The following is a 25,182-nucleotide window of genomic DNA, read 5'->3' as shown; positions in this document are numbered from 1 at the left end:
GGACCTGTCAAGAATTTCGTGAACGTATGGAAAGGCTAGAAAGAAATTTTGTGGGGTCTACTGTAATTTTCAAAAACGTTGAGCCAGTTTTTTTAATATTTATTTTATTATTATTATTTTGGCTGCATTGGGTCTTCGTTGCTGCGCGGGGGCCTTCTCTAGTTGCAGAGAGCAAGGGCTACTCTTTGTTGTGGTGCACAGGCTTCTCATGTTGCGGAGCACAGGCTCTGGGTGCGCGGGCTTCAGTGGTTGTGGCACTCGGGCTCAGTAGTTGTGGCTCACGGGCTCTAGAGAGCAGGCTCAGTAGTTGTGGCACACAGGTTTAGTTGCTCCACGGCATGTGGGATCTTCCCGGACCAGGGCTTGAACCCGTGTCCCCTGCATTGGCAGGCGGATTCTTAACCACTGCACCACCAGGGAAGCCCTCTTTAATCCTCTTTAATCTGCATCCATTCCTCATCTTTTCTTTGTGCTGTGCGACATTAACATTTTTGAAGCAGAAATATTTTGAAGTTGAAAAACACAATAAGTTTTATGGAAGAGAGATTGATTAGAGGAATAAGATCTTATGCAGTTGAGACAGTGTCCAGAAGGTCCAGAAAGGGGAGTTAGGGGATCAGTGGAAAATACCAGTCAACCTTCTGGAAGCAGTAGTGAAGGTGGACAAGTCAGAGCTTTCAGGAAAATCTGGCAAGTCGCATATCCAGCTGCTAGAGTGGTGTCACGAAGGACAGCTGGTGAGGAAGCCTGTGGAAGGCATCTGGTCGTGGGCCTGCGGTCATTGTTGGTGAGCAGGGCGGAAAGTTGAGAGGAGATGAGCAGAGTTTGGGGGAAGCAAGGTCCCTGTGCTTTTTCATCTCTCTTTCTCTACACTGAAGGGGAGAGTGAGAGCAAGCTGGAACCCACTGGCACATCTATGTGGGTAAAACAATGACCATATGTGGGTAGAACAATGAGCAGGCTTCACCTCTTCCTTTAAATTTTCATGCAATTTGCAATTTCAGCCAACTCTAACCTAGTACCATACAGGGAAGAGGGAGTCTAGGAAAGAAGGGTCCACCTAAGCCCAGTTGACACAGTAGAAAACCACCACAAAAGTGTGCCCTGTTTTCTCTATTTCAAAAGAGTTTTTCTGAGATTGGTACTCCTCCCTTAATTGTCTGGAAGATTTTACCAGTAAGACCATCTGGGCCGGGGCTTCCCTGGTGGTACAGTGGTCAAGAATCCGCCTGCCAGTGCAGGGGACATGGGTTTGAGCCCTGGTCCAGGAAGATCCCACATGCCATGGAACAACTAAGCCCGTGCGCCACAGCTGCTGAGCCTGTGCTCTAGAGCCCGCTGAGCCACAACTACTGAGCTCGTGTGCCACAACTACTGATGCCCGCGCGCCTAGAGCCCGTGCTCTGCAACAAGAAAAGCCACTGCAATGAGAAGCCCGCGCACCGCAACAAAGAATAGCCCCCCCTCGCCACAACTAGAGAAAGCCCGCGTGAAGCAGCAAAGACCCAATGCAGCCAAAAATAAATAAATTAAATTAATTAATTTTAAAAAACCATCTGGGCCTGGATTTTTGTGGTTAAAGTTTTAAATTGTGGGTTAAATTTCTTTGATAGATATAGGACTATTCAGATTTTCTATTTCTTTTTTTTTTTTTTTTTTTTTTTCCAGTAGCCAGGCCTCTCACTGTTGTGGCCTCTCCCGTTGCGGAGCACAGGCTCCGGACGCGCAGGCTCAGCGGCCATGGCTCACGGGCCCAGCCGCTCCGCGGTATGTGGGATCTTCCCGGACCGGGGCACGAACCCGTGTCCCCTGCATCGGCAGGCGGACTCTCAACCACTGCGCCACCAAGGAAGCCCAGATTTTCTATTTCTTCTTGGGTCAGTTGTGGTAAGTTTTATTTTTCAAATAATTTTTCCACTTCATCAGAATTTTCAAAGGTATTGATATGAACTGGTTCATAATATCCTCTTATTACCCTTTTCATGCTTGTAGGATCTACAATGATGTCTCATTTTGATTCCTGATATTGGTAATTTTTCTCTTTTGTTTTTCTTCATTGGTCTTGATAGGCATTTATTGATTATATTGAGCTTTCAAATAGACAGCTTTTGGCTTGTTGACTTTTATATTGTATATTTGTTTTCTATTTTGTTGATTTCTGCTCTTATCTATATTATTTTATTTTCTACTTTGTTTTAAATTTGTTTTTCTTTCTCTACCTTCTTAGATCTTTGATTTTTAAATTTTACTTTTCTGATATATACATTAAAGCTATACATTTCCCTCTAAACATAATGCTTACAGTATCCATAAATTTTGCTATGTTACGTTTTTACTGTCATTCAGTTAAAAATGAGTCCTTATTCCTATTTTAATTTCTTCTTTGACTCATCGGTTATTCAGAAATATGTTGCTTAATTTCCAAACAGAGATATTCTAGTTTTCTAACTACTGTAGTGCTCTAATTTAATTCAAAAGTGATTGGAGAATATATACTATGTAATTTTCATCCCTTGAAATTTTTTAAGGCTTGATTTATAGCCCAGAATATAGTCTATTTTGTGATGCCCTTCTTTATCACTGATAACTTTCCTTGCTTTGAAGTCTGCTGTGTCTGAAATTGATATAGTATATATTATAAAAATAATAGATCTGTTGGCAAAAAATTCCCTCAATTTTGGTTTGTTGCAGGAAGTCCTTATTTCTCTTCCTTTTTTTTTTTTGCGGTACGCGGGCCTCTCACTGTTTTGGCCTGTCCCGTTGTGGAGCACAGGCTCCAGACACGCAGGCTTAGCGGCCATGGCTCACGGACCTAGCCGCTTCGCTGCATGTGGGATCTTCCTGGACTGGGGCGCGAACCCGTGTCCCTTGCATCGGCAGGTGGACTCAACCACTGCGCCACCAGGGAAGCCCCCTGCCTTGTAGTTTTTTCTTGATAACCAGACATGATGTGCTGGGTAAAAGGAACTAAATAGACCTTAAGCAATGTGGTGGTGAGGTGTAGGTCGGGGCGGCAGGGGAAGAATTCTACAATCCTATGATTGGTCTCAGTCTTTTGGTGAGTTTATGCCTCTAGACTATGAACTTCACAAGTGTTTTTAATTTTTTTCTCCCTCTTAAGTGGGAGAGTATGACTAGTGTGGGCCGGAGTTGGGTATTCCCCTTCCCCAGGTGAGTTAGGCTCTGATAATACCCCAGCAGGTTAGGATCTGGTTAATTAGTTCTCCCTGGGACAGGCCTTGTTAGGAAGAACAGAGTGCTCTGAGGAATTTCAAAATGGTCCTTTTTCCCCTCTGCCTAAAGCACAAGGGGATTTTTCTCTAGTATTTACTGTGGTAACCAGCTTGAGCTCCTGGAGGTAAATCTCACAGAATTGTGGGGGGCCCTCCTGTGACTGGGTCCCCCTGGAGTTTTTTTTTTAATTAATTAATTAATTTATTTATTTATTTTTGCGGTACGCGGGCCTCTCACTGTGTGGCCTCTCCCGTTGCGGAGCACAGGCTCCAGACGCGCAGGCTCAGCGGCCATGGCTCACGGGCCCAGCCGCTCCGCGGCACGTGGGATCTTTCCGGACCGGAGCATGAACCCGCCCGCGTTCCCTGTATCGGCAGGCGGACTCTCCACCACTGTGCCACCAGGGAAGTCCCTATTTATTTTATTTATTTTTATTTTTGCCTGCGTTGGGTCTTCGTTGCTGTGCTTGGGCTTTCTCTAGTTGCAGCGAGCGGGGGCTACTCTTTGTTGTGGTGCTCGTGCTTCTTATTGCGGTGGCTGTCTCGTTGAAGAACACGGGCTCTAGGCAATCAGGCTTCAGTCGTTGTGGCTCGCGGGCTTTAGAGCACAGGCTCAGTAGTTGTGCTGCATGGGCTTAGTTGCTCCGCGGCATGTGGGATCTTCCTGGACCAGGGCTTGAACCCATGTCTCCTGCACTGGCAGGCAGATTCTTAACCACTGCGCCACCAGGGAACCCCCCCGCCCTGGTGTTTTTAACTCTCAGAGTTGTCCACACTGAGCCTCCAGCAATTCATCAATTACAGCTCTGGTTTTCCTACCCTGGCACTGGTTCCCGCAGCAGTTTCTGCCCATGAGTCTCTGCTCTGGTAAGTTTTTATTCTCTGTATTCACCTGTCGGGTCTCTCCAATCTTGGGGGCAGTGGTTTGCCCTGTGTCCTCACCTCTCTTAAGGATCCTCGAAGTGGTGATTTTTCAGTCTGTTCAGCTTTTTCATTGTTAAGATGGAGTGGTGACTTCCAAGCTCCTTGCATGTGAAGCTGGAAAACAGAAGCTACCTAAAGGGCCATATATACTTGAAAAGAATGTACATTCTGCAGTTGCTGGATGTAGTGTTCTGTGTGTGTCAGTTAGTTCAAGTTGATTAATTGCATTTTTCAAATCTATATTCTTCATGACAGATTTTTTGCTTGTTCTATCAGTTACCGCGTGAAGCGTGTTAAAATGTTTAGCTATGATTGTGGATTTGTCTACCTCTCCTTTTTAGTTCTGTTAACTTTTGCTTTATGATTTTGTAGATATTAGGTGCATGCAAGTTTAGGATTGTTACATGTTCCTAAAAACCCATTTAAAACGATGAAATGTCCCTATTCAACTCTTGGGATACTTCTGTCTAAAGTCGACTTTGTCTGACATCAGTATGGCCACGCCGGCTTGCTTTCTTTGGGTTAGTATTAGCATTGTATCTATTCTCCCTTTATGTTACTCTAAATCCATCTGTGATTCTATATTTAAAGTGTATTTCTAATAAAGAGTACTTAGTAGGATCTCCTTTTCTCTCAAGTCTGACAATATTTTCCTTTAATTGGAGTGTTTATTTTCATTTACATTTAATATATTTGGTGATATAGTTGTGTTTAAGATTACCGTGTTAGTTATCTACCTGTTGCTATGTAATAAATCACCCCCAAATTTACTGGCTTAAAACAACAGCAGTCATTGATTATCTCTCAGTTTCTGTGGGTTAAGAATTCATGAGTGGCTCGTCTGTATGATAGTTCAAAATTTTCTACATCCTTGCCAACACTTGTTTTTTTTTTGTTGTTGTTGTTGTTTTAATTTATTTTTTAACTTATTTTTTATTTATTTATTTTTGGCTATGTTGGGTGTTCGTTGCTGCACGCGGGCTTTCTCTAGTTGCGGCAAGCGGGGGCTACTCTTCGTTGCAGTATGCAGGCTTCTCATTGCGGTGGCTTCTCTTGTTGTGGAGCACAGGCTCTAGGCGCGCGGGCTTCAGTAGTTGTGGCACGTGGGCTCAGTAGTTGTGGCTCGTGGGCTCTAGAGCACAGGCTCAGTAGTTGTGGCACACTGACTGAGTTGCTTCGCAGCACGTGGGATATTCGCGGACCAGGGCTCGAACCTGTGTCCCCTGCATTGGCAGGTGGATTCTTAACCACTGCGCCACCAGGGAAGCCCTGCCAATACTGGTTATTGTCTGTCTTTTTTATTGTTGCAATCCTAAGGGGTTGAAGTGGTATCTCATTGTGGTTTTGATTTGCATTTTCCTAATGACTAATGATCTTGAGTATCTTTTCACAGGCTTATTGGACACTTGTAATTGGACACTTGAGAAATGTCTACTCAGATCCTTCGCCCATTTTAAAATTGGGTTGTCTTTTTATTATTGTTTTGAAAGAGTTAATTATGTATTCTAGATACAAGTCCTTTATCAGATCTATGATTTGCAAATATTTTCTTTCATTCTGTGTGTTGTCTTTTCACTTTCAATTTTAAAGAAGTCTAACTTAATCTATTTTTCCTTTTGTTCACCTTGCTTTTAAAAGGTTGTTACCACTGGTATAGACTTCTAGGTTAACAGTTTGTTTTCTTTCAGTGCTTTAAACATGTCATTCTCTTGTTTTTTGGCATCTGTTATGGGTTGAATTGAGTCGCCCCAAAAAAGATATGTGGACATCCTAATACCTAGAATGCAACCATATTTGGAAATAGTGTGTTGCCAATGTAATTAGTTAAGATGGGTCATAATGGGATAAGGTGGACCTCTAATCCAGTATGACTGGTGTCCTTATAAGAAGATGGCCATGCAAAGACAGAGACACAGGGAGAGTGCCATGTGAAAAGGAAGGCAGAGATGGGAGTTATGCAGCTGCAAGCCAAGGAGTGTCCAGGGCTGTCAGAAGCTAGAAAGGAAGGATTCCCCTAGAGAGCAGGACGCTGCTGACACTTTGATTTTGGACTTTTAGCCTTCAGAATGATGAGACAATACATTCTTGTTTTTTGTTTTTTGTTTTTTTTGCGGTACGTGGGCCTCTCACTGTTGTGGCCTCTCCCGTTGCGGAGCACAGGCTCCGGACGCGCAGGCTCAGCGGCCATGGCTCACGGGCCCAGCCGCTCCGCAGCATGTGGGATCCTCCCAGACCGGGGCACGAACCCGTGTCCCCTCCATCGGCAGGCGGACTCTCAACCACTGCGCCACCAGGGAAGCCCTACATTCTTGTTTTAAACCACCTAATTTGTGGTACTTACGGCAACCCTAGAAAACTAATACAGCTACATACTTTCTATTGAATAGTCAGACACACTCAGAAATTGATGTCTTTTAAAAAAATTTATTGAAGCATAGTTGATTAACAATGTTGTGTTAGTTACTGCTGTACAGCAAAGTGATTCCATTTTATATGTATATATTCTTTTTCGTATGATTTTCCATTATGGTTTATCACAGGATATTGAATATAGTTCCCTGTGCTTTACAGTAGGACCTTGTAGTTTATTCATTCTGTATATAATAGTTTGCATCTGGTAATCCCCAACTCCCAATCCATCCCTTCCCCCACCCCTTGGCAACCACAGTTCTGTTCCGTATGTCTGTGAGTCTGTTTCTGTTCTATAGATAAGTTCATTTGTGTCATATTTTAGATTCCACGTATAAGTGATATATGGCATTTGTCTTTCTCTTTCTGACTTACTTTACTTAGTATGATAATCTCTAGGTCCATCCATGTTGCTGCAAATGGCAAAATTTCATTCTTTTATGGCTGAGTAGTATTCCATTGTATATGTATATAATACCACATCTTTATCCATTCATCCATTTCTGGCCACTTAGGTTGTTTCCGTGTCTTGGCAATTGTAAATAATGCTACTATGAACATTGGGGTGCATGTATCTTTTCAAATTAGTGCTTTTAGTGGGGTTTTTTGGGATATATACCCAGGAGTAGAATTGCTGGGTCATATAGTAGTTCTATTTTTAGTCTTTTGAGGCAACTGCATACTGTTTTCCACGGTGGCTGCATCAATTTACATTCCCACCAGCAGTGTATGAGGGTTCCCTTCAAAAAAGCTTCTTTAAAAATGGCTTCTGGGGCTTCCCTGGTGGCGCAGTGGTTGAGAGTCCGCCTGCCGATGCAGGGGACACGGGTTCGTGCCCCGGTCCGGGAGGATCCCACATGCCGTGGAGCGGCTGGGCCCGTGAGCCATGGCCGCTGAGCCTGCGCGTCCGGAGCCTGTGCTCTGCAACGGGAGAGGCCACAGCAGTGAGAGGCCCGCGTACCGCAAAAAAAAAAAAAGGCTTCTGGATTCACGTTCTCTCTTGTCTCCTTATGCTACTGCAGTTATACCCGTAACAGATCATTTAACAGTGACCCACACATCTCACGCACCTCCTTTGTTTTTTACTTCCGTCCTTCTGTCTCGGAGCTTCATCGTGAATCATTCCTGTTGACCTGTCTTCAAGTTTACTGTTCTTTCCTTCTGTTAGCAGTAGTCTGCTGTTAAATCCATCAAATGAGCTCTTTTAGAATTAACATTTTAGAAGTATAATACATGTATGATAAAAAATGCTCACGCTACCCTTGTACGGTCCACTAAGTTCTGGGAAATATCTGCACTTCCATAATCACCCTACAAATCAAGGTACAGAGTGTTTTTATGATCCTCTTTCCAGCCAGTCTTCCTTAGCTCCTCCAGGCAATCAAAACTCTGATTTACGTTATGATTGATTAGCTTTGCCTATACTAGAATTTATGTAAATGAAATAACATCACGTGTACACTTTTAGGGCTGGCTTCTTTCTTCCAGCATAATGGTTTTGGATTCACCCATGATGTTGCGTGGATGTGTCATATTCCTTTTTATTGGGTGGTATTCCTCTGTATGAACATACAGCAGTTTGTTTCTGTTCACCCATTAATGAACATTTGAGTGATTTCCAGTTTTTTGATTTTATGAACAAAGCTCCTATGAACATTTGTGTAAAGTCTTTTTAAAGATATATATTTATATTTCTTTTGGATAAATACCCAGGAGAGTTCTGAATCATAGGGTAAATGTACATTTAACTTGACAAGAAACCGCCAATTTGTTTTACCAAGTGCGGGTACTATCTTAGACTCCCTTCAGTACTATGTGAGAGTTCTGTGAGCTCAATCCTATGAGAGCTGTAGCTGCTCCATATTTTTCCAGCGTTTGGTATTGTCAGTCTTTTAAAATTTTAGCCTTTCTGCAAAATGTGTAGCGATATCTCTCTGTGGCATTAATTTGAATTTCCCTGGTAATTGTAGATGTTGAATATCTTTATACGTTTGTTGGCCATTAATATATCTTATTTTGGGAAGTGTTCAAGTCTTTTGCCCATTTTAAAGTTGGATTTTAAAAAAACTTTTCATTATTAAGTTGTAAAGATACTTTATATATTCTGAATTGAACTAATTTGGTAGAAAATATAATTACACATATTTTCTCCCAGGTTTTGGCTTACAGTTTCATTTTCTTAACTTTGTCTGTTGAAGGACAGAAGTTTTCAATTTTGATGAAGTCCCATTTATCTTTTGTTTTCCTTTTATGGTTAGTGCTTTTAGTGTCTTGTCTAAAAAACCTTTGTCTCCGCCAAGTTCGTGAAGATTTTCTCCATTTTTTTTCTAGAAGTTTTATAGTTTTAGCATTTATATTTAGGTCTGTGATTCATTTGAGGTAATTTTTGTGTGCATTGTGAGTTAGCTTTCAGTTTTGTTCATGCACATGTCCAGTTGTTTCAGCACCGTTTATTGAAAAGACTGTCTTTTCCTCCCCTTGAATTACACTACATATTTATGGAAAATCAACTTTGGGTCTATTTTTGCACCTCTATTCTGTTTGTATGATATATATCCTTACACCAGTACCACACTGTCTTGATTACTGTAGCTTTAAAAAGCATTTTATTGAAGTATAGTTGATTTACAATGTTATAAATATGTATTCTTGGGCTTCCCTGGTGGCGCAGTGGTTAAGAATCTGCCTGGCAATGCAGGGGACCTGGGTTCGAGCCCTGGTCCGGGAAGATCACACATGCGGCGAAGCCTGTATGCCACAACTACTGAGCCCTCGTGCTGCAGCTGCTGAAGCCTGCGCGCCTAGAGCCCGTGCTCTGCAGCAAGAGAAGCCACCACAATGAGAAGCCCACGCACCGCAACTAAGAGTAGCCCCCGCTCGCCACAACTAGAAAAAGCCCACGCACAGCAACGAAGACCCAACGCAACCAAAAATAAATAAATAAAATTTTTAAAAAAGTCATGCCAAAAACTGAAGAAAATGTTTGCAACACATATATTTAATGAAAAACTTGTCTCCAGAATATATGAAGAACTCAATAATTAATTAAAAGACAAAACACCACAACAAAAAATAGGCAAAAGCCTTGGACACTTAACAAAAGAAGATATATGAATAGCCAGTAGGCTCATGAAAAGGTGTTCAATATTTTTAAACATTATGAAAATTCAAATTGAAACCACAGTGAGGGCTTCCCTGGTGGCGCAGTGGTTGAGAGTTCGCCTGCCGATGCAGGGGACACGGGTTTGTGCCCCGGTCCGGGAGGATCCCACATGCCGCGGAGCGGCTAGGCCCATGAGCCAGGGCCGCTGAGCCTGCGCGTCCGGAGCCTGTGCTCTGCAACGGGGGAGGCCACAACAGTGAGAGGCCCACGTACCGGAAAAAACAAAAAAAAACCACAGTGAAATGCCACTACACACCTACTAGAATAGTTAAAATTTTAAAAGACTCTCAATATCAAGTGTTGGCAAGTACAAAGAATAACACCTGCCTGGTACTACACGGGAAATAGCCCAAACGTTCATCCATAATAGAATGGATAAATAAATTCTGACAAGTTACTACCATGAAATCTCACAGAGTAATGAGAATGAGCAAAGTACTACTTTCACAACAAAGTGGTTGCATCTCTCAAATGCAATGCTGAGTGAAAGAAGGTAGAAACCAGAGTCGCTGGAATGTATGATTCCAACGATATAAAGTTCATAAACTGGCAAAAGTAATCGATGGTGTTGGAACCAGGATAGTGGTTGCCTTTGGGGGGCAGAAGTGGTTGGAAGAGGGTTTAAGGGGGAAAGGTCTATGCCTTGACCCATTTTGGTTACATAGATTCACTCTGGAAATTCATTGAGCTTTGCACTAATGATCAGTGTGCCTTTCCATAAAATCCAAAGAGGATAGTTTTATAAATCAGAAAGTGGTAGCCTTTCTTCCTCCAATCCTGTTCCCCAGAGGTAGCCATGGATACAAATTGGGTAGTGTCTTTATCCAGTTATAAATATATTTACTGAGCTGTCTCCACTGTCCCTCACTTTGCATTTTTCACGTAACAGTGTATCTTGGAGGATGTGCCAAAGAGCTGCCTCCAGTCTTTTATCAGTTACGTTGTATTCCATTGGGGGCGATACCTACCAGACCCAGTATAAACAGTCACCTGTTGACTGTTTTCCACATTAGCCACTTTGAGCAGTGTAGCAGTGTCCATTTTGCACCTGTGTGAGTATTGCAAAGGGATGCATTCCTAGAAGTGGGGTTTCTGAGTTCAAGGATATGAGCATTTTAAATTTCCCTTTGAAAACCGCTCCGTGTATAGCAAAGCGTTTTAGGCGAGACTATAAGCAAATGTGGGAGATCTATTGATACCATTTTCCGCCTCAGCGCCTCTGGGATATTGTGAACTGCAAGATGATATCTGTGTTCCAGGCGAAGGTTGAATCTCAGAGCAGATGCTTCTTCCTCCAGGAAGCCCTCCCTGATTCCCAGGCAGGGTCAGATAATTCTTGGGCTTCCCCAGCTGCCTGAGCTCCCCACGTCTAGCCCTGACCACTCTGGATGATAGATGTGTCTCCCCACACACAGCCCGACTTGTCAGTTCCATAAGAGCAGGGCCAAAGCTGTTAAAGTCACCACAGTGTCCCCAGCACCACCCTGCACAAGGTTGGGCACAGAGGATGAACTTGGATGGATGGATGGATGGAATTTATAGGACTAGAGAGAGTGGAGACTCAGAGCGGACAGGACTCAGCTCCCAGGGGCTCAGAGAGGGGAGTAGAGACTTGAGGATTGGGAGGGGGCTTCCAGAAGGGGACAGGGTCTCAAGGAGAGAGATAGAGACTCAGAGAAGGGTGGCATCTCAGGGATAGGCATGGGAACTCAGAGAGGTGACTGGGGTTTAGAGAGAGGAGTTAAAGCTGGCAAGGACCATGGATGCAACGATAGGGGGTGCAAGTTGCAGAAAGCCTGGGAGCTGAGGCTCCAAGGCAGGGTGCGGGCTCGGTAAGTTCCCTCCTTTGTCCTCCTCCTTTTGCAGACAGCGAGACCCAGGCTTGTCTCCTGAAGCTTGACACCTGCTCAGATCTGAAGGGCTGGGGAGGGGCCCAGGGGCTTTGCTGGGTCAGCACTGGACTCCGTTGATCTCTCCCCTACACCTCAGGGGCCTCTTCCACACTGTTCATCAGAAAGGCATTGGGCTGAAAAGGAGGGTCCCCACCCTCTCTGGGCAGGGATGGAGGGGAGGGGGCAGGAAGCCCCAGGGCAGTGTGGATCCTGACCCCTTGTGCCTCTCCTTGCCCAGAATTTCCTGCCCAGGTGACTTTTTGGTCCTGGCTGCAATTTCACGTTTAGATGGAGTTGAATTATCCTGATCCCAGTTGACTCAAGCCCAGTTCGAGGAGAGGGCATGGCCACCTGGAGGCTCCCTGCCTCCCTTTCTCTCATCTGGACCGTGGCCATGGATAGTCGCCTCCCCATCTGGCTTCATCTTCCTCCCCAGTGATGGGGCTGCTCAGCCACTTCCTGGTTGTGTGACCAGGGTGACCGGCAGAGCCTTGGGGACCTCATCAGTGCACCAGGAAAAATAACACCATCCACCACCTCACAAGGGTTGACGGGGATAGGACCAGGCAGTGAGGCACAGGGTACAGTGAGTTAGGTGCATGCTTGTCCTGGCACACAGCGGGGCTGGCAGACAGTGGCCAAGAGCTCTTGGAGTCTATCTGATTGGGGTTCAGATTCCAGCCACTGCCTCTAACATACTGTCCTAACCTTCTGAGCCTACTTCCTGCCTGACAGAAACAGTCCCTTCTCCCAGGGCCAGGGGGATGGTGCCATGAGATGTTCTGCATTTAAGATACACTCAGGGAACCCCTTGCACAAAACAGGTACCCAATAAACAGTTGCCACCCTGCCCCAATCCCACAGCCAGAAATCACCTCCGTCTGAATCCAAACAGTTAGTGTTTTACAAGCGCTCTCTCTGGGTTAGGATCTGAGCCAAATGCCTCACACACAGCCTCCTCGCTGAGCGCTCCCCTCCCGCTCGCTTGGCAGCGGGGCTGTTGTCAGAGCCTGGGGTGAACAGGAGGGGGTGACTTTAGCTGCACTCCTGCCCCCATCCGGGCCTCTGTTTCCAAATCTGCAAGTTTGTTGAGGGAATCCTCGGGAGCATGGCACTTGACACGTGGTAGGTGCTAAATTAATGCAACTGTTAGGAGTCTTTCCCCCATTTTACAAAAATGGAAACTGAGGGAGTTCCCTGGTGGCCTAGTGGTTAGGATTCCAGGCTTTCACTGCCGTGGCCTTGGTTCAGTCCCTGGTTGGGGAACTGAGATCCTGCAAGCCATGCAGTGAGCCCAAAAAAGAAAAGAAAAAAAAGTGGAAACTGAGGCTCAGGATAAGGTCAGAGCTGCTCAGGGGACCAAGAAAATGTTTGTAATCTAGAAAAAAAGTGGAACACAATGTTCATAACCAAAAAGTAAAAAACGCCTAAATGTCCGTCAGCTGATACATGGATAAATAAAATGTGGTGCATCCAGACAGTGGAATGTTATCTGATAATAAAATGAAATGATATACTGACACATGCTACAACATTATGAACCTTGAAAATATTAATGCAAAGTGAAAGAAGACAGACCCAAAAGATCACTTATTTATTCACAATAGCCAAGATACAGAAACAACCCAAATGTCCAGCAGCAGATGAATGGATAAAGAAAATGTTGTATAGCCCATACAGTAGAATATTATTCAGCCTTTATTTACAAAGAAGGAAATCCTTCCATTTCTGACAATATGATTGAACCTGGAAGCCATTACGCGAAGTGAAATAAGCGTGTCACAAAAGAACAAATTCTGCATGATTCCACTCACGTGAGGTATTCAGAATACTCAGACTCTGGGGGTGGGGGAGGGATGGACTGGGAGTTTGGGGTTCGCAGATACAAACTATAAAACAGATAAACAGCAAGGTCCTCCCATATAGCACAGGGAACTCTAGTCAATATCCTGTGATCAACCATAATGAAAAAGAATATGAAAAAGAATGTCTATGTTGTGCTGTGCAGCAGAAATGAACACATTGTAAATCAACTATATACCTCAATAAAAAATAATAAAAAATTAAAATACTCAGATTCGTCAAAGTCGAGAACAGATGGGATGGGATGGGGAAGTTCAAAGATCTGCTGTACAACATTGTGCCAGTAGTTAACACTCCTGTATTGTGCACTTAGAAATGTGTTAAGAGGGTAGATCTCACGTTGTGCTCTTACACACACACACACACACACACACACACACACACACACACACACACACACACGACCACATATTCTGTGATCCCATTTATATGAAATGTCCAGAACAGGCAAATCTATGGAGAGAAAAAGTAGAGGCCAGTGGTCACCAGGGCCTGAGAGGGATAGAGGGGTTGGGTTGATGGTTAAGGGGTGCAGGGTTTCTTTGCGGGGAGTGCTGAAAATTTTCGGAAATTGACTGTAGGGGTGATCGCACTGAATTGTGCACTTTAAATGGATGAATTGTCTGCTGCGTAAATTATATTTCAATACAGCCATTTTTAAGTGGGGCACCAAAATCTGAAAAGAACCCGGCCAAACCAAGGTGAATACATCTTTAATTAAATACGTACAAAATGTTCATTCCTCAACTCCTCTCTTGTATATCAATGACATTGAAAGTGTCATTTTAGGACGTCAAGTGAGGTGCATATATCCTCTGGGCATCTCACTTTGTCTTGGGCAAAGAGAGGTTAAGCAGTTCCTCAGAGAGGGACGGGAACCACAGCCCAGAGAGGGTCAGCTTCCTATCCGGCATCACACAGCCCTGGGGCTCCAAGAGTCCCGAGTCCCCACCTTCAAACGTGAGTTCAAATGTGCGTGAGGTTCCAACCGCAGCTTCCACGCTGACCCCTGGCTGCCTCCTCCTTCCGACTTTGCAGGAAAAAAAAAAGCCATGCCAGGAAGCATCCATCACAGGCTGTCCAACTGGGCCGGAGGGGCAGGGGTCAGCAAGGAGGTGACCTCAAGGTCTCCGTGGGGACCAGGATCCGGCAGGGCTGGGGGTGAGAAGCTGGAATTTTTCCCACCCTGACATTTTCCTGCGTCAACCCAGGAGGGCGCCCTGGATGCCGCCAGCCCTGCCCCCAACCTCCTTCCTCTCTTGATACAGTTTCCCGGCTAAGGATGAGGGGGACGGGGCGGGCGGGGGTGGGGGGGCTTGCCAAGGTGGAACCACTAGGCCCAGGAAAGAAGGCACTTTGGGGTTGACAAAATGAGGGACGCTGGCTCAGAGAGGCCAAGGGCCTGCTGTGGAGTCACGCAGCCTCGGGGACTTGGTGTAAACAGGGCGGCCCGGCTGCTCCTGCATTGCAGGGCCTGCCTCAGCCGCCACTGCCCTGCCCAAGAGTTGGACCCTAGCCCGGCCTTGGGCGTGTGAGAAGCCCTTGGCCCTGGTCCCTGCCCCGGGTCCTTCCTCCCCCCCACACACTGGGGACTCAGCCCTTCCTTGTGTTAAATAGAAACCTCTTTATTCTAAGTATCGTACGTTCCTTAATACATTGGATTGAGGCCAGACCTTGAGGTGAGGGGAAAGGGGGGGCCTGGGATATTTCTGTAGAGCCTTCCAAAACACCACCCACCACTCACTGGGCTGGGGAGGTGGTGCTGGGAACGGGCTTCATGGCCTCGGGAAAGTCCTTGCTCCTTCTGGCCGCTTTCTCTTCTGTACAGGGAGTTTGGGGGTAGGTGAGGAGACCTCTAATGATCTTTGCAGCCCAGGGGTCTGTGGCCCCAGACAGGGAGTCAGGAGGATGGTCTGTCAGCAGCAGAGACGGGGGGCACTGAGGTGGAGCCGGGAGAGTCTCAGTGTTGGGCCCGGGGCCGTGATGGAGACGGAGATGGAGGCCGAGGCCAGGGCAGGCAGGCCAGCCGGGAGAGGGAGAGATGGCCCAGGAAGAGAGGGAGGCTGAGGCAGAAAGGCGGCCGGGGCACAGGGATGTCTGCAAAGAAGGCACGGTCCCGGGGGGGCGACAAGGTTCCCCCCTCAGAGAGTTCCAAGTCCCGGGCCACCGCCAGGATCTCATGGCGGGCGACTGTGTGGTGCAGGCCACGGATGTCCAGGAGGGCTGCCACGTGCTTCCGCCTGGGGGTAGAGGAGGGGACAGGTGCACAGGGTCCTCCAGATACACTCCCAGCCCACCTGTGGGCCCCACCTGGCCGTCTGTTCCAGAACCTGCCTTAGCTCTGGAGCCCCTTCGATCCCTCTGAATTCCTCCTCCATACCAGTCCCCCTGAGATCCCACCCTCCCACCAGCACCCCTAGATTCCCCCCGCTTCATACCAGCTCCCCTCCAGAGCTTCCCTTCCAAACACTTCCAAATCCTCCTACTCACAGTGGATTCCAGAACTGTCACCTCCCAACCCAGCACAAGGATATTCCTTTTTGCCCCATCTCAGCTCCTGATTAAAACAACGTTCTATCTTCACCCCCAGCTTGGCTCAGACAGCTCCTGAATTTCCATCCTGGTACCCTTGCACCTGTTTAAGCTCTGGACTCTATAGCAACCCTTAACCTCATTTTCACTTTCATCTCAAACAGCCCCACAGCATCACTCAAATCCAGCCCGGAAGTGCTCACCCACAGCCCTATCCTAACCCTCACCTCACCCCAACGCCAGGTCTGGAGTCTTCACCACTGCTGTCCCAGGACCCTCATCCAAATTCGGCCTTGGAACACTCACTTCACCTCCAACCCATTTCTGGAATTGTTCTCAACTAAAATTCTCCTCCAGAACTTAAAATTCACCTTGGGGACCCTCACTCCAACCAGAAACTTTGTGCTCAAAACTGGCTCTGTTCCACAACCCTCGCCCCTAAATCCAACACAATGGAACCTTCCCTTCACCCCAATCTCAGCTCCAGATCCCAGACCCAAAACTCAACTCCAGAACCACCATCATATTTCAACTCAAGATCCTGCACCCAACATTCATTTCCAGAACTTTCATTTCAAACAGAGTTCTGGGGTCTTCACCACCCCCTTCAACCCAGCTCAGTCTCTTCACCCTCCTGCATCCCCAAGTTTGGAATCCCCACAGCTCCAAAACACTCATCCAAAATGGGGCTCAAGAACATTCCAGCTCAACAGAGATGCAAAACACAGCCCCCAAACTCAGCTTTGGAACCCCTCCTCCCAGCCCAGCTTGAGACCTTTCAAACTCAGCTGCATATCCAAGTTCAGATTCAAGTTCAGAAACCCCAACCCGGAATGCCAGGACCCTGGCCCCCATGCGACTCCAGGGCTCTGTGCTTTCCCAAGGACATAAGCCCCACACCTCAGAAGCAGAACCGCCCATCCTGAATCAGTTCCAGAATCCTCACCCTCAGCCCCACGTCCTCAACTTCAACCCAGCTAATGCCTTACTCCTGGGTCCTGGGGGATTGTCTCTCTGCGTACAGAATGTCTGCCCGACTAGCATCGCAGGACTGCCGCCACCTTATGCAAGTGGCAGTGTTGTATGGTGGTCAGGTGTACCAGCTTCAGAGCCTGCTGCCTGGGCTCAAGTCCCAACTTCGCTGCCCGCTAGCTGTGACATTGGGGTCAGCTACTTAATTTCTGCCTGCCTCGGATGGTGCTAAGCACTCAGAACAGTGCTGCCTTTGACGTGCAAAGATTTTCTCAAATAGCTTATATTCTAAAATAACTCTTACATGCTGCAGCCTTGCAGCCAAAAAATAAAAAATAAAATAAAATGCTCAAATACTGCCTACAAAAAATAAATAAATAAATATAAATAAATAACTTACAGAGTGGGTATGTAAGATGCTTTCTTAGGTCTGACATAAGAACTCAATAAGCAAGAATTGGTATTGTTACTGTCACCACGGATGATGATTAATCAGCCCCCAATAATCCTATGAAAAGAGTATTATTGTCCCCATGGATCAGAAGAGGAAACTGGGGCTCAGAGAGGATCACAGAGAAAGGAAATGGTCCATCAGGATCTGAACGGCGCCTGCCACTGTCCCAGTGCGTGTGCGCCCGTGTGCCCGTGCGTGTCCCCGTGTCCCCCGCGGCTCCCCAGCTGGGCCGGCCCTTCCTGCCGCCGGGCGGCCCCGCGCCCCCCTGCCCTGGGCTTCCTGTGACTGCTTGTTTGTTTGCGAGCCCTGGTGGCGGCGGCGGCGGCAGCGACGGCAGCGGCGGCAAGAGAAGGAGGGAAATCGTATTAATAATGCCCTGGTTCCAGCAGGAAACGGCCGTCAGACACGCTCGCCGCCTCCCTCCCTCGCCCAAGGGGCAGGAAACGCAGGGACGGATGCCAAGGCTCGCCGGGAGACCTCGGCCTGGCCGCAGCGCGGGCAAAAAGGAACCAAGCCGGCGTGGGGGCGGGGATCTCACCTGATGTCTGGGTAGTCCCGCACCAGCATCCCCACCTCCATCTGGATGCTGGGCGTGTCTTCCAGATGCAGAACTTCGGCCAAACGGGGCACCACGGCGTCCAGCCACGAGGCCTGGGATTCCTGCATGGGAAGACCCCGGGCTCACACTCAACACCCACCCCCTCGAAACCACAGCCTCCCAAGGCCTCGCCTCGCCTGGCAGTTTTCTCGTCCGTAAAACCGGGCAGAGGGCAGACTGCAGTCAGAGGTTATCTGGAACCTTTGGAAATTTGAAGAAAAATCCATAATATAACCTACTCCCAGTTTTGCAGATAATTTGGGGCTCGGGGACACCCCTCAAAACCTATTCTAAATTTGCAAAATGTTACCATCGGGGGAAACTGCATAAGGTATGCCAGCGATCTCTCTGCATTCTTTCTTATAACTGCATGTGACTCTACAATTATCTCCCCCCCAATTTTTTTTTTTTTTTTTTTTTTTTTGCGGTATGTGGGCCTCTCACTGTTGTGGCCTCTCCCATTGTGGAACACAGGCTCTGGACACGCAGGGCTCACAGGCCCAGCCGCTCCGCGGCATGTGGGATCTTCCCGGACCAGGGCATGAACCCATGTCCCCTGCATCAGCAGGCGGACTCCCAACCACTGCGCCACCAGGGAAGCCCTCCCCCAAAATTAAAAAGAAAATTCCAAGGACTCTAGGTTAGAAACTCCTGGAATAGCGGCTGAGTGAGACCCTTCCCGTCCAGCTCATTACAACTGGGTACAAATAAGATTTGCTGATTTTTAAATGCTTGGATTTGGAAACGCTAAGGTTCTGAGTTTCTCTTGCATTTAGCGACTATCTGTGCTCATAATAATGGCTAATGTTGAGGTCCTAAGCCCTTTTAATGGGACTTATCTAATCCCCACAACAAGGCATAGGGACCATTTTTCTCTTCATTTGTGCCCAGAGCGCTCTCTCTTTCAGTTAGAAAGGCAGTTTTTACCCTCAGAGGGCGAAGAGCAGAGTGTTACTATTGGCTGCAAACCGGGTGAGGGTCTTATTCTAAGCCCCCGCCCCTGGCTATCGAGTCTGGGGATTCCCGGAAGCCAAAGTTTTCCGTAGTTTCGGAGCCCCCCGCCCCCGGGCCGCACTGACCAGCCGTCGGAACAGCCTCTGCAGCTGCGCCGCGTCCTCCCGGAGCCTGCCGGCCACGCGGCTGCGGGTCCGCGCGGAGCCGCAGCGCAGGCGCCCGCGGAACAGGGGCCGCACGTACTCGACCAGCGCCCGCCGGTGCAGCTCGGCCACCAGCTCCTGAGGACCCGGGAAGACGCAAGGGGGTGTGAGCCGCCGGTGACACCCCCCTCCCCGCTTCCCACCCGCCCGCTCCCGCTCCGGACACCCAACGGGAACCCCTGCCCACCCCCAGCCGCCGGCGGCCCTCCCGGCTCCCAGTGGGTGACCCCTGTCCTGCTCCCCCTAATCAGCTCGCGGACCCTCCCCCACCGGCCCCCAGAGGGTGCCCCATCCCAGCCCTCTCCGCTTTCTCCGGAGCTCCGCCGCCGGTGACCCCCCCCTCCCCGCTTCCCACCCGCCCGCTCCCGCTCCGGACACCCAACGGGAACCCCTGCCCACCCCCAGCCGCCGGCGGCCCTCCCGGCTCCCAGTGGGTGACCCCTGTCCTGCTCCCCCTAATCAGCTCGCGGACCCTCCCCCACCGGCCCCCAGAGGGTGCCCCATCCCAGCCCTCTCCGCTTTCTCCGGAGCTCCACCATCCAGAGGCCCCAACCCCGCCAGCACACCGCGCTACACCCCGGTATCCGCGGGCATCCTCCGCGCAGACCACAGGTAGAGCGCCACCTATCTCGCCCTGAGAGAGCTTCTCCCCACCTAGAAGGGCTCTCTCCCCTCTGAGCGCTCTAGCTCTGCTCTCCCACCCTCCCCCCACCGGCCCCGCGTCCCACCCTGCGTCCCTCCCCGCGTCCCTCCCCCGCACAAGCAGATGCACCTGGTAAGGCTCATCTTGCATCCTGCGCAGTGCCAGGGCCTTAGCGCCCAGCGTGCCCACGATGCCATCCAGGGCCTCCGAGCTGCTCAGCCACTTCCTGCGCATCAGCTTGCTGAAGTGCGGCTGGGTGGGACAGAGTGGGCAGAGGGTCACAGTTCGCCTCCCTTCCGCCCTCTTTCTTCATAGATCAATCCAACATTTGTTCCCAAAACGCTGTTCCGAGCTGAACCAGGGCTGCGCAGTGCTGGGGACACAGCAGTGCGGAGGCAGTCCAGCCCTGACCTCCTGGGGCTCTCAGTCCAGCCCTGCCCTCCTGGAGCTCTCCTCCAGAAGGGGAGACAGACCCGTTCCCCAGACAGTGACCATTCAGAGTGTCCACGGCTGGAAAAAGGGAGCCCAGGGGGTTAGGAAGCCCAGCCTGAGTCAGCATAGAGAGTCAAGGAGGGCTTCCTGGAGGAGGGGGCACCAGAGCTGAGGCCAGGAAGATGGTCACTGTTAGCCAAGTGAGCGGTGGGAGAGGGAGTGGCTCAATCCGAGGGGAAAGCCAGTGTGAAGAAGGTTCAGGTTTCAGATGGGCTTGCAGGTCAGACGACCGGAAAGAAGGTCAGTGTGGCTGGCAAGACCATCTGTATAATTCACGGGCCCAATGCAAAAATGAAAATGGGAGACCCTTTGTTCAAAAAGTATTAAGAACTTCAAGACAGAGAGAGCAGAACTTTAAACCAAGCTAGGACCCTTCTAATCAGGGGGATGTGGGGGGAGCCTGTATGACTGCCCAGTGAAGAGATGGGGCTGGTCAGGTGAACGGAGCAGATCACACAGGCCTCCTGGGCTTGGGAGGAGCCCCAGATTTCTCTTGAGGGCACTGGGGATCCATGGCAGGTTCTAAGCAGAGGAGAGAGAGGGTCAGCTTTGTGCTTCACCGTGATGGCTGGGAGGGGGCAAGACTGAGGCAGAAATGGGGGGTCTGGAAGGAGGGGAAGGGGTGAGAAGGGATGAGGAGGGGGAAAGGAGAATGCAGGTGGTAGATTCATAGGATGTAGTAAGTGGCCACCGGTGGGGGGAGGGGAGGGAGGCATCTGGATTCTGGAGGTGGGATGGGCAGTGGGTCTGTCCCTCAGGTGGAGGCTGGGAGCATGAGGTGCCCGGACACCTCTGGGGTTGGTGTCCATGGGGGTCTGAAGCAGGTTCCTATCCCACTCAGCCCAGCACCCCCTTCCTGCTTTCTCATCCCATAGTAGCCCAGTTTTCTGAACCTCCAAAAATGAGGCCTGTGGGCTTTTGTTGGAAAGCAGGTGTGAATCAAATGAGCTGACGCTCTCGGTACAGCACTCAGCTCAGGACGTGTTGCTGTTGCTATAAACTCTGTACATTTATGAAGTTCCCTAATGGCCAATACACGAGGGCCAGGACCCAAGCTAAGTACTTTATGGCCACAAGCCCATTGCTTCCTCACAGCCATCTGAGAAGCCTGGAATTCCTGGGCCCATTTTCCAGATGAGCAAACATAGACCCCCAAGAGGAAAGCCATTTGCCTAAGTCCCCCTACCTGGAAGCCATACAGCCAGGCCTGGAACAAAGACTGTACCCCCTTCCTCCCAACACTCACTTTCATTCCCATGTTTGTCCATTCAGTCATTCAACAAACACTCTCTGAACCCTGCCTGTGGCCCAGCCCTGGGTGGATCACTGGGGATACATTAGAGAACGCTTGGGGACACAACACAAAAGGAGATAAACAAAACTCCAAGCGTTTGATAATTATAAGCACTTGGGGGCCTCTGAATTCTGATCTGATATTTGACGATATTAAGGAATGATTGTTCCATTTGTTAGGTAGGAAAATGGCATTGTGGTTACATTTGTTTAAAAAGGCTGGGTTCCTTATCTTTCGGAGATACAGGCTAAAGTGTTGATGGATGATGATAGGATGCCAAAGATGTGCTTGAAAAGAATCCAGTGGGCAGGAGAGGTGGGGGGAGAGGTGGAGTTGATACTTGCTGGAGCTGGTCCACAAGAGGTCATTCTGTCATTCTGCCTACTTTTGTGTATGTTTGAAATTTTCCATAATAGAAAAGTTATTTTAGAAACATTCCAACAAATCCTTGCCCTTGAGAAGCTGACATTCCAATGGGAGGAGACAGATTGGGAAAAAAAAAAAAAAGCAAAGGATATAGCAAGGCAGGTGGTGATAAGTGCTTTGGAGACAAATAGAGTGGTGGTGGGGGGGTGGCATGTGGGAATCTCAGGGGCTTCTATTTTAAATAGGGCAGTCAGGGGAGGTCCTTCTAAGAAGGTGACATTTGAGTCAAAACTTGAAAGAGGTGAGAGAGGGAGCTTTGTGGCTATTGAGGGAAGAGTAGTCCAGGCAGAGGGAACAGGTGCAGAGGTACTGAGGTTGGAATGTGTCTGACACGTTAAGGAGAAGCGAGGGGCAAGGAGGAAAGTGGGAGGGGATGAGGTCAGAGAGGGAAAGGGCAGACCATGTGGGCCTCAGGGGCCACAGGGAGGACTTTGGCTTTTGCCCTAAGTGAGCTGGGAGCCATGGAGGGTTCTAAGCAGAGGTGGGACACAACCCTACGTACAATGTGGATTGAGCACGAATTACAACCAGGGACATGCACACCTCTCAGTTCCGTTCCCGGGTACTCCCACCAGCTCCTCACCCCGCTCTCACCCACCTCTGAACCTAGTCCCCTCTGGGCATGTGCAGGACGGGGATGAGTGAATGAGGCCCTAGGGTCTAGGAGAGGCTGGGCAGGGATTTGGAGAACCTCAGTGAGGAGGGGTTCCACCCAGTCACCTAGGCCCCTTCGTGCTGATTGCTCTCTATCCTCCCCCTGACCATATCCTCCCACCTCTTCCTTCCTGCGCCCCCCCCGTCCCCCTAAACGGCCCAGACATGGCCATCACCCCCCCACCCCCTCTGCTTCCCAAACACTGAGTCATGGGCTGAAAGGAACTGCAGGATGGGGTGGGGGCACTCCCCTGTCCTGGCCCCAGCCCCACCCAGCCCACTGCCTCTCTCACCTGCAGCTCCTGGAACAGCAGGTCGGTCAGGATGCGGTGGCAGAGTCGGGTCACTCGGTCCAGAGCGCTGGCTGCAGCTTCCCGGGCCGGCTCACTCTCAGGGGGTCCCACCCGGGCCAGGCGCTCCGCCAGAGCCCTGTGGGGATCAGTGGAACCAAAAGTCAAGGAGCCTCAACATCTCAGCCCAACTGCCTGGACCTGTCTCCCATGAGACGGACCCTATTTTGTGGGGCACAGGGGCGACAGGTCAGATGGGGAGCTGGGGGAAGTCAGGGGCTCTGGGGGGGCCTGGGGGCTGAGAAATATCAGGGGATGTCTGGAGGCTTGGGGGGCTCTGTGGAATGGCTGGGAGTCTGGGGGATGGAGTGGGGAGGAAGCGGTCTGTTTCTCTCGCTGCTTTCTGGGTGAGAGTGGGGATGCTTCCATCCTAAAAGTCTGTGCTTCTAAAGGACTGTAATTCTAAAATTCGACCCTTCTCATTTTCTGTCATTGTAACAGTTGATGACCCTCTCCATCACTGAAAGGAGAATAACTTGGTTTGGAGGGCAACCGGGCACTTTCTGCCCACATCCCAGCAGATCCCCTTCTGAGAATGTATCCCTGGTCCCCACACTTGTGGGAGTTGACAGATGTGCCAGGTTTTTCTCTACAAAAGAGTGGAGGCAACTGTCCATCCACTGGGGACAGATGAAATGAATGACGGCACATCCAAGCGGTGGAAGACAGTTCAGCTATAAAAGATATAAAAGAAGCTGGTGGGAACTCTTCAGGCGCTAGCAGAAAGATCTCCAAGGTGTTGAGTGGAAAAGGACAGAGTGTGTTCAATATTCTACCATTTGTACTTTTTTTAAAGGAAAAGGAATAATATGTATGCACATAGTAATAGATTTACTTGTATATTATGAAATAGGCATATGCATGGCTATCTATGCATATGCATGTAGTGTGTCTATGCATATATACACTTATTTACACATATTTGTGAGGCATTAGCAATAACTGGAGGGAAGGAGTTGGGGAGGGAGGCTTTTCACTGTGTGCCTTATTGTATCTTGAATGCATTCCTAATTTTAAAAATTCAATTAAAAATAAGTTAATAAAAAGGTAAAGTAATATAACTGAATCGCTTTGCTGTACAGCAGAAATCAACACAGCATGTTAAATCAACTATACGAGGAAAGTATTATAAGAAAAAAATGTTTAAAAAAATGTAAAAATGTGTAAAAAAATGTAATCCCTAGAGTCTGGCTTCTAGGTTCCTGTAATTCTAACACTCCCAGGTTCCCAGTAATTATAGATTACTCTATAATTCTAGTGCTCTGTGATGCTACGGTTCTTTCTAGGACTCCCAGATTTTATGCTTCTAAGGTCCCCTGGATATGCCTCTCGGGGCTAGCTCTGCGATCCCCACCCAGGATCCAGGCACCCCAGTTCAGCTTGTCACCCAGGACTGGCCTTCTCGCCCACACACTGTGGGTGCTCTCACCTCAGGGGGGGCCCACAATTGACCAGGGAGATGGTCCTGCTGATATAGGTGTCGGGTAGCAGCTCCCGGACTCCTGGGTTCTCGTGGAATCGTTCCACGCGCTGCTGGAAGCTGGCGGGAGGAGAAAGGGAGGATGGTAGACCGATGGAGCACCGCTGGATAAGGGTCCCCGGCTCTGGCACTCAGCCCAGCAAAGCCCGCGATCCCCACAGAGGCGCCCCTGCCCATCCTGACTTGATTCACTTTCAGCTCTCCTCTCTCTGCTGGCTCCCGGGTCCAGATGCCCCACCGCCACCCCAGCCCTGCGCCCTTCCCCCCAGCCCTCCATACCTCTGCAGGAATTCTGCCAGCCCCCCCAAGCAGCAGTGAGCCATTCGCTCCCCAAACTCCTGGCTGATGTGGGGCGCTCGCTCTGTGTGCTCTTCCAGCAGCTGCGTGGTCCAGGGGGATGAGAAGTGATGAGGAAGAGAGGTCCCACTTTCCCACTGGTCACCATCCAGCTGATTGTCCTTTCCTCTTCCCCGCCCCCTACCTCACACACATCCTGTGCCAGGCTGCTGGACCGGTCCTCCGCACCTGCCCAGTGCCCCGCGTCCTCCTGCAGCACTTGAAGCAGGGCTGCCCGTGTCTGAGCCTGGAGTGGGGAAGTGGGGGCAGAGGCAGGAGTCAGAGTCCCTGGGAGCCTCTCCCTCCCTTT

The 25,182-nt window shown here is 49.2% G+C and overlaps 2 protein-coding genes across 2 annotated transcripts in view; one reads left to right on the top strand and one right to left on the bottom strand.

Moving 5' to 3' along the window:
* The window catches only part of LOC103069098 (estradiol 17-beta-dehydrogenase 12-B-like), a 30,741-nt gene extending 15,977 nt beyond the window's left edge, over nt 1-14,764 (top strand). Inside the window, 1 exon segment of the mRNA XM_082931128.1 lies at nt 14,696-14,764. Within this exon segment, the coding sequence (XP_082787254.1) occupies nt 14,696-14,764 (69 nt within the window).
* Nucleotides 14,765-15,296: 532 nt separating this feature from the next.
* EXOC3L2 (exocyst complex component 3 like 2) overlaps nt 15,297-25,182 on the bottom strand; it is a 10,894-nt gene continuing 1,008 nt past the window's right edge. The window contains exons 2-9 of the mRNA XM_007458538.1: nt 25,018-25,119; nt 24,816-24,916; nt 24,486-24,596; nt 23,000-23,135; nt 19,970-20,092; nt 19,120-19,275; nt 17,981-18,102; nt 15,297-15,724 (exon numbers count right to left, since the gene is read on the bottom strand). Of these exons, the coding sequence (XP_007458600.1) occupies nt 15,445-15,724; nt 17,981-18,102; nt 19,120-19,275; nt 19,970-20,092; nt 23,000-23,135; nt 24,486-24,596; nt 24,816-24,916; nt 25,018-25,119 (1,131 nt within the window). The 3' untranslated portion in view covers nt 15,297-15,444. The remainder of the gene's footprint in view (nt 15,725-17,980; nt 18,103-19,119; nt 19,276-19,969; nt 20,093-22,999; nt 23,136-24,485; nt 24,597-24,815; nt 24,917-25,017; nt 25,120-25,182) is intronic.

Source organism: Lipotes vexillifer, unplaced genomic scaffold (assembly GCF_000442215.2).
Source record: "Lipotes vexillifer unplaced genomic scaffold, Lipotes_vexillifer_v1.1 scaffold371, whole genome shotgun sequence".
Classification (NCBI taxonomy): Eukaryota; Metazoa; Chordata; class Mammalia; order Artiodactyla; family Lipotidae; genus Lipotes; species Lipotes vexillifer.
The sequence above is the reverse complement of the archived record's forward strand: the minus strand, read 5'-3'. Positions and strand labels throughout refer to the sequence as shown.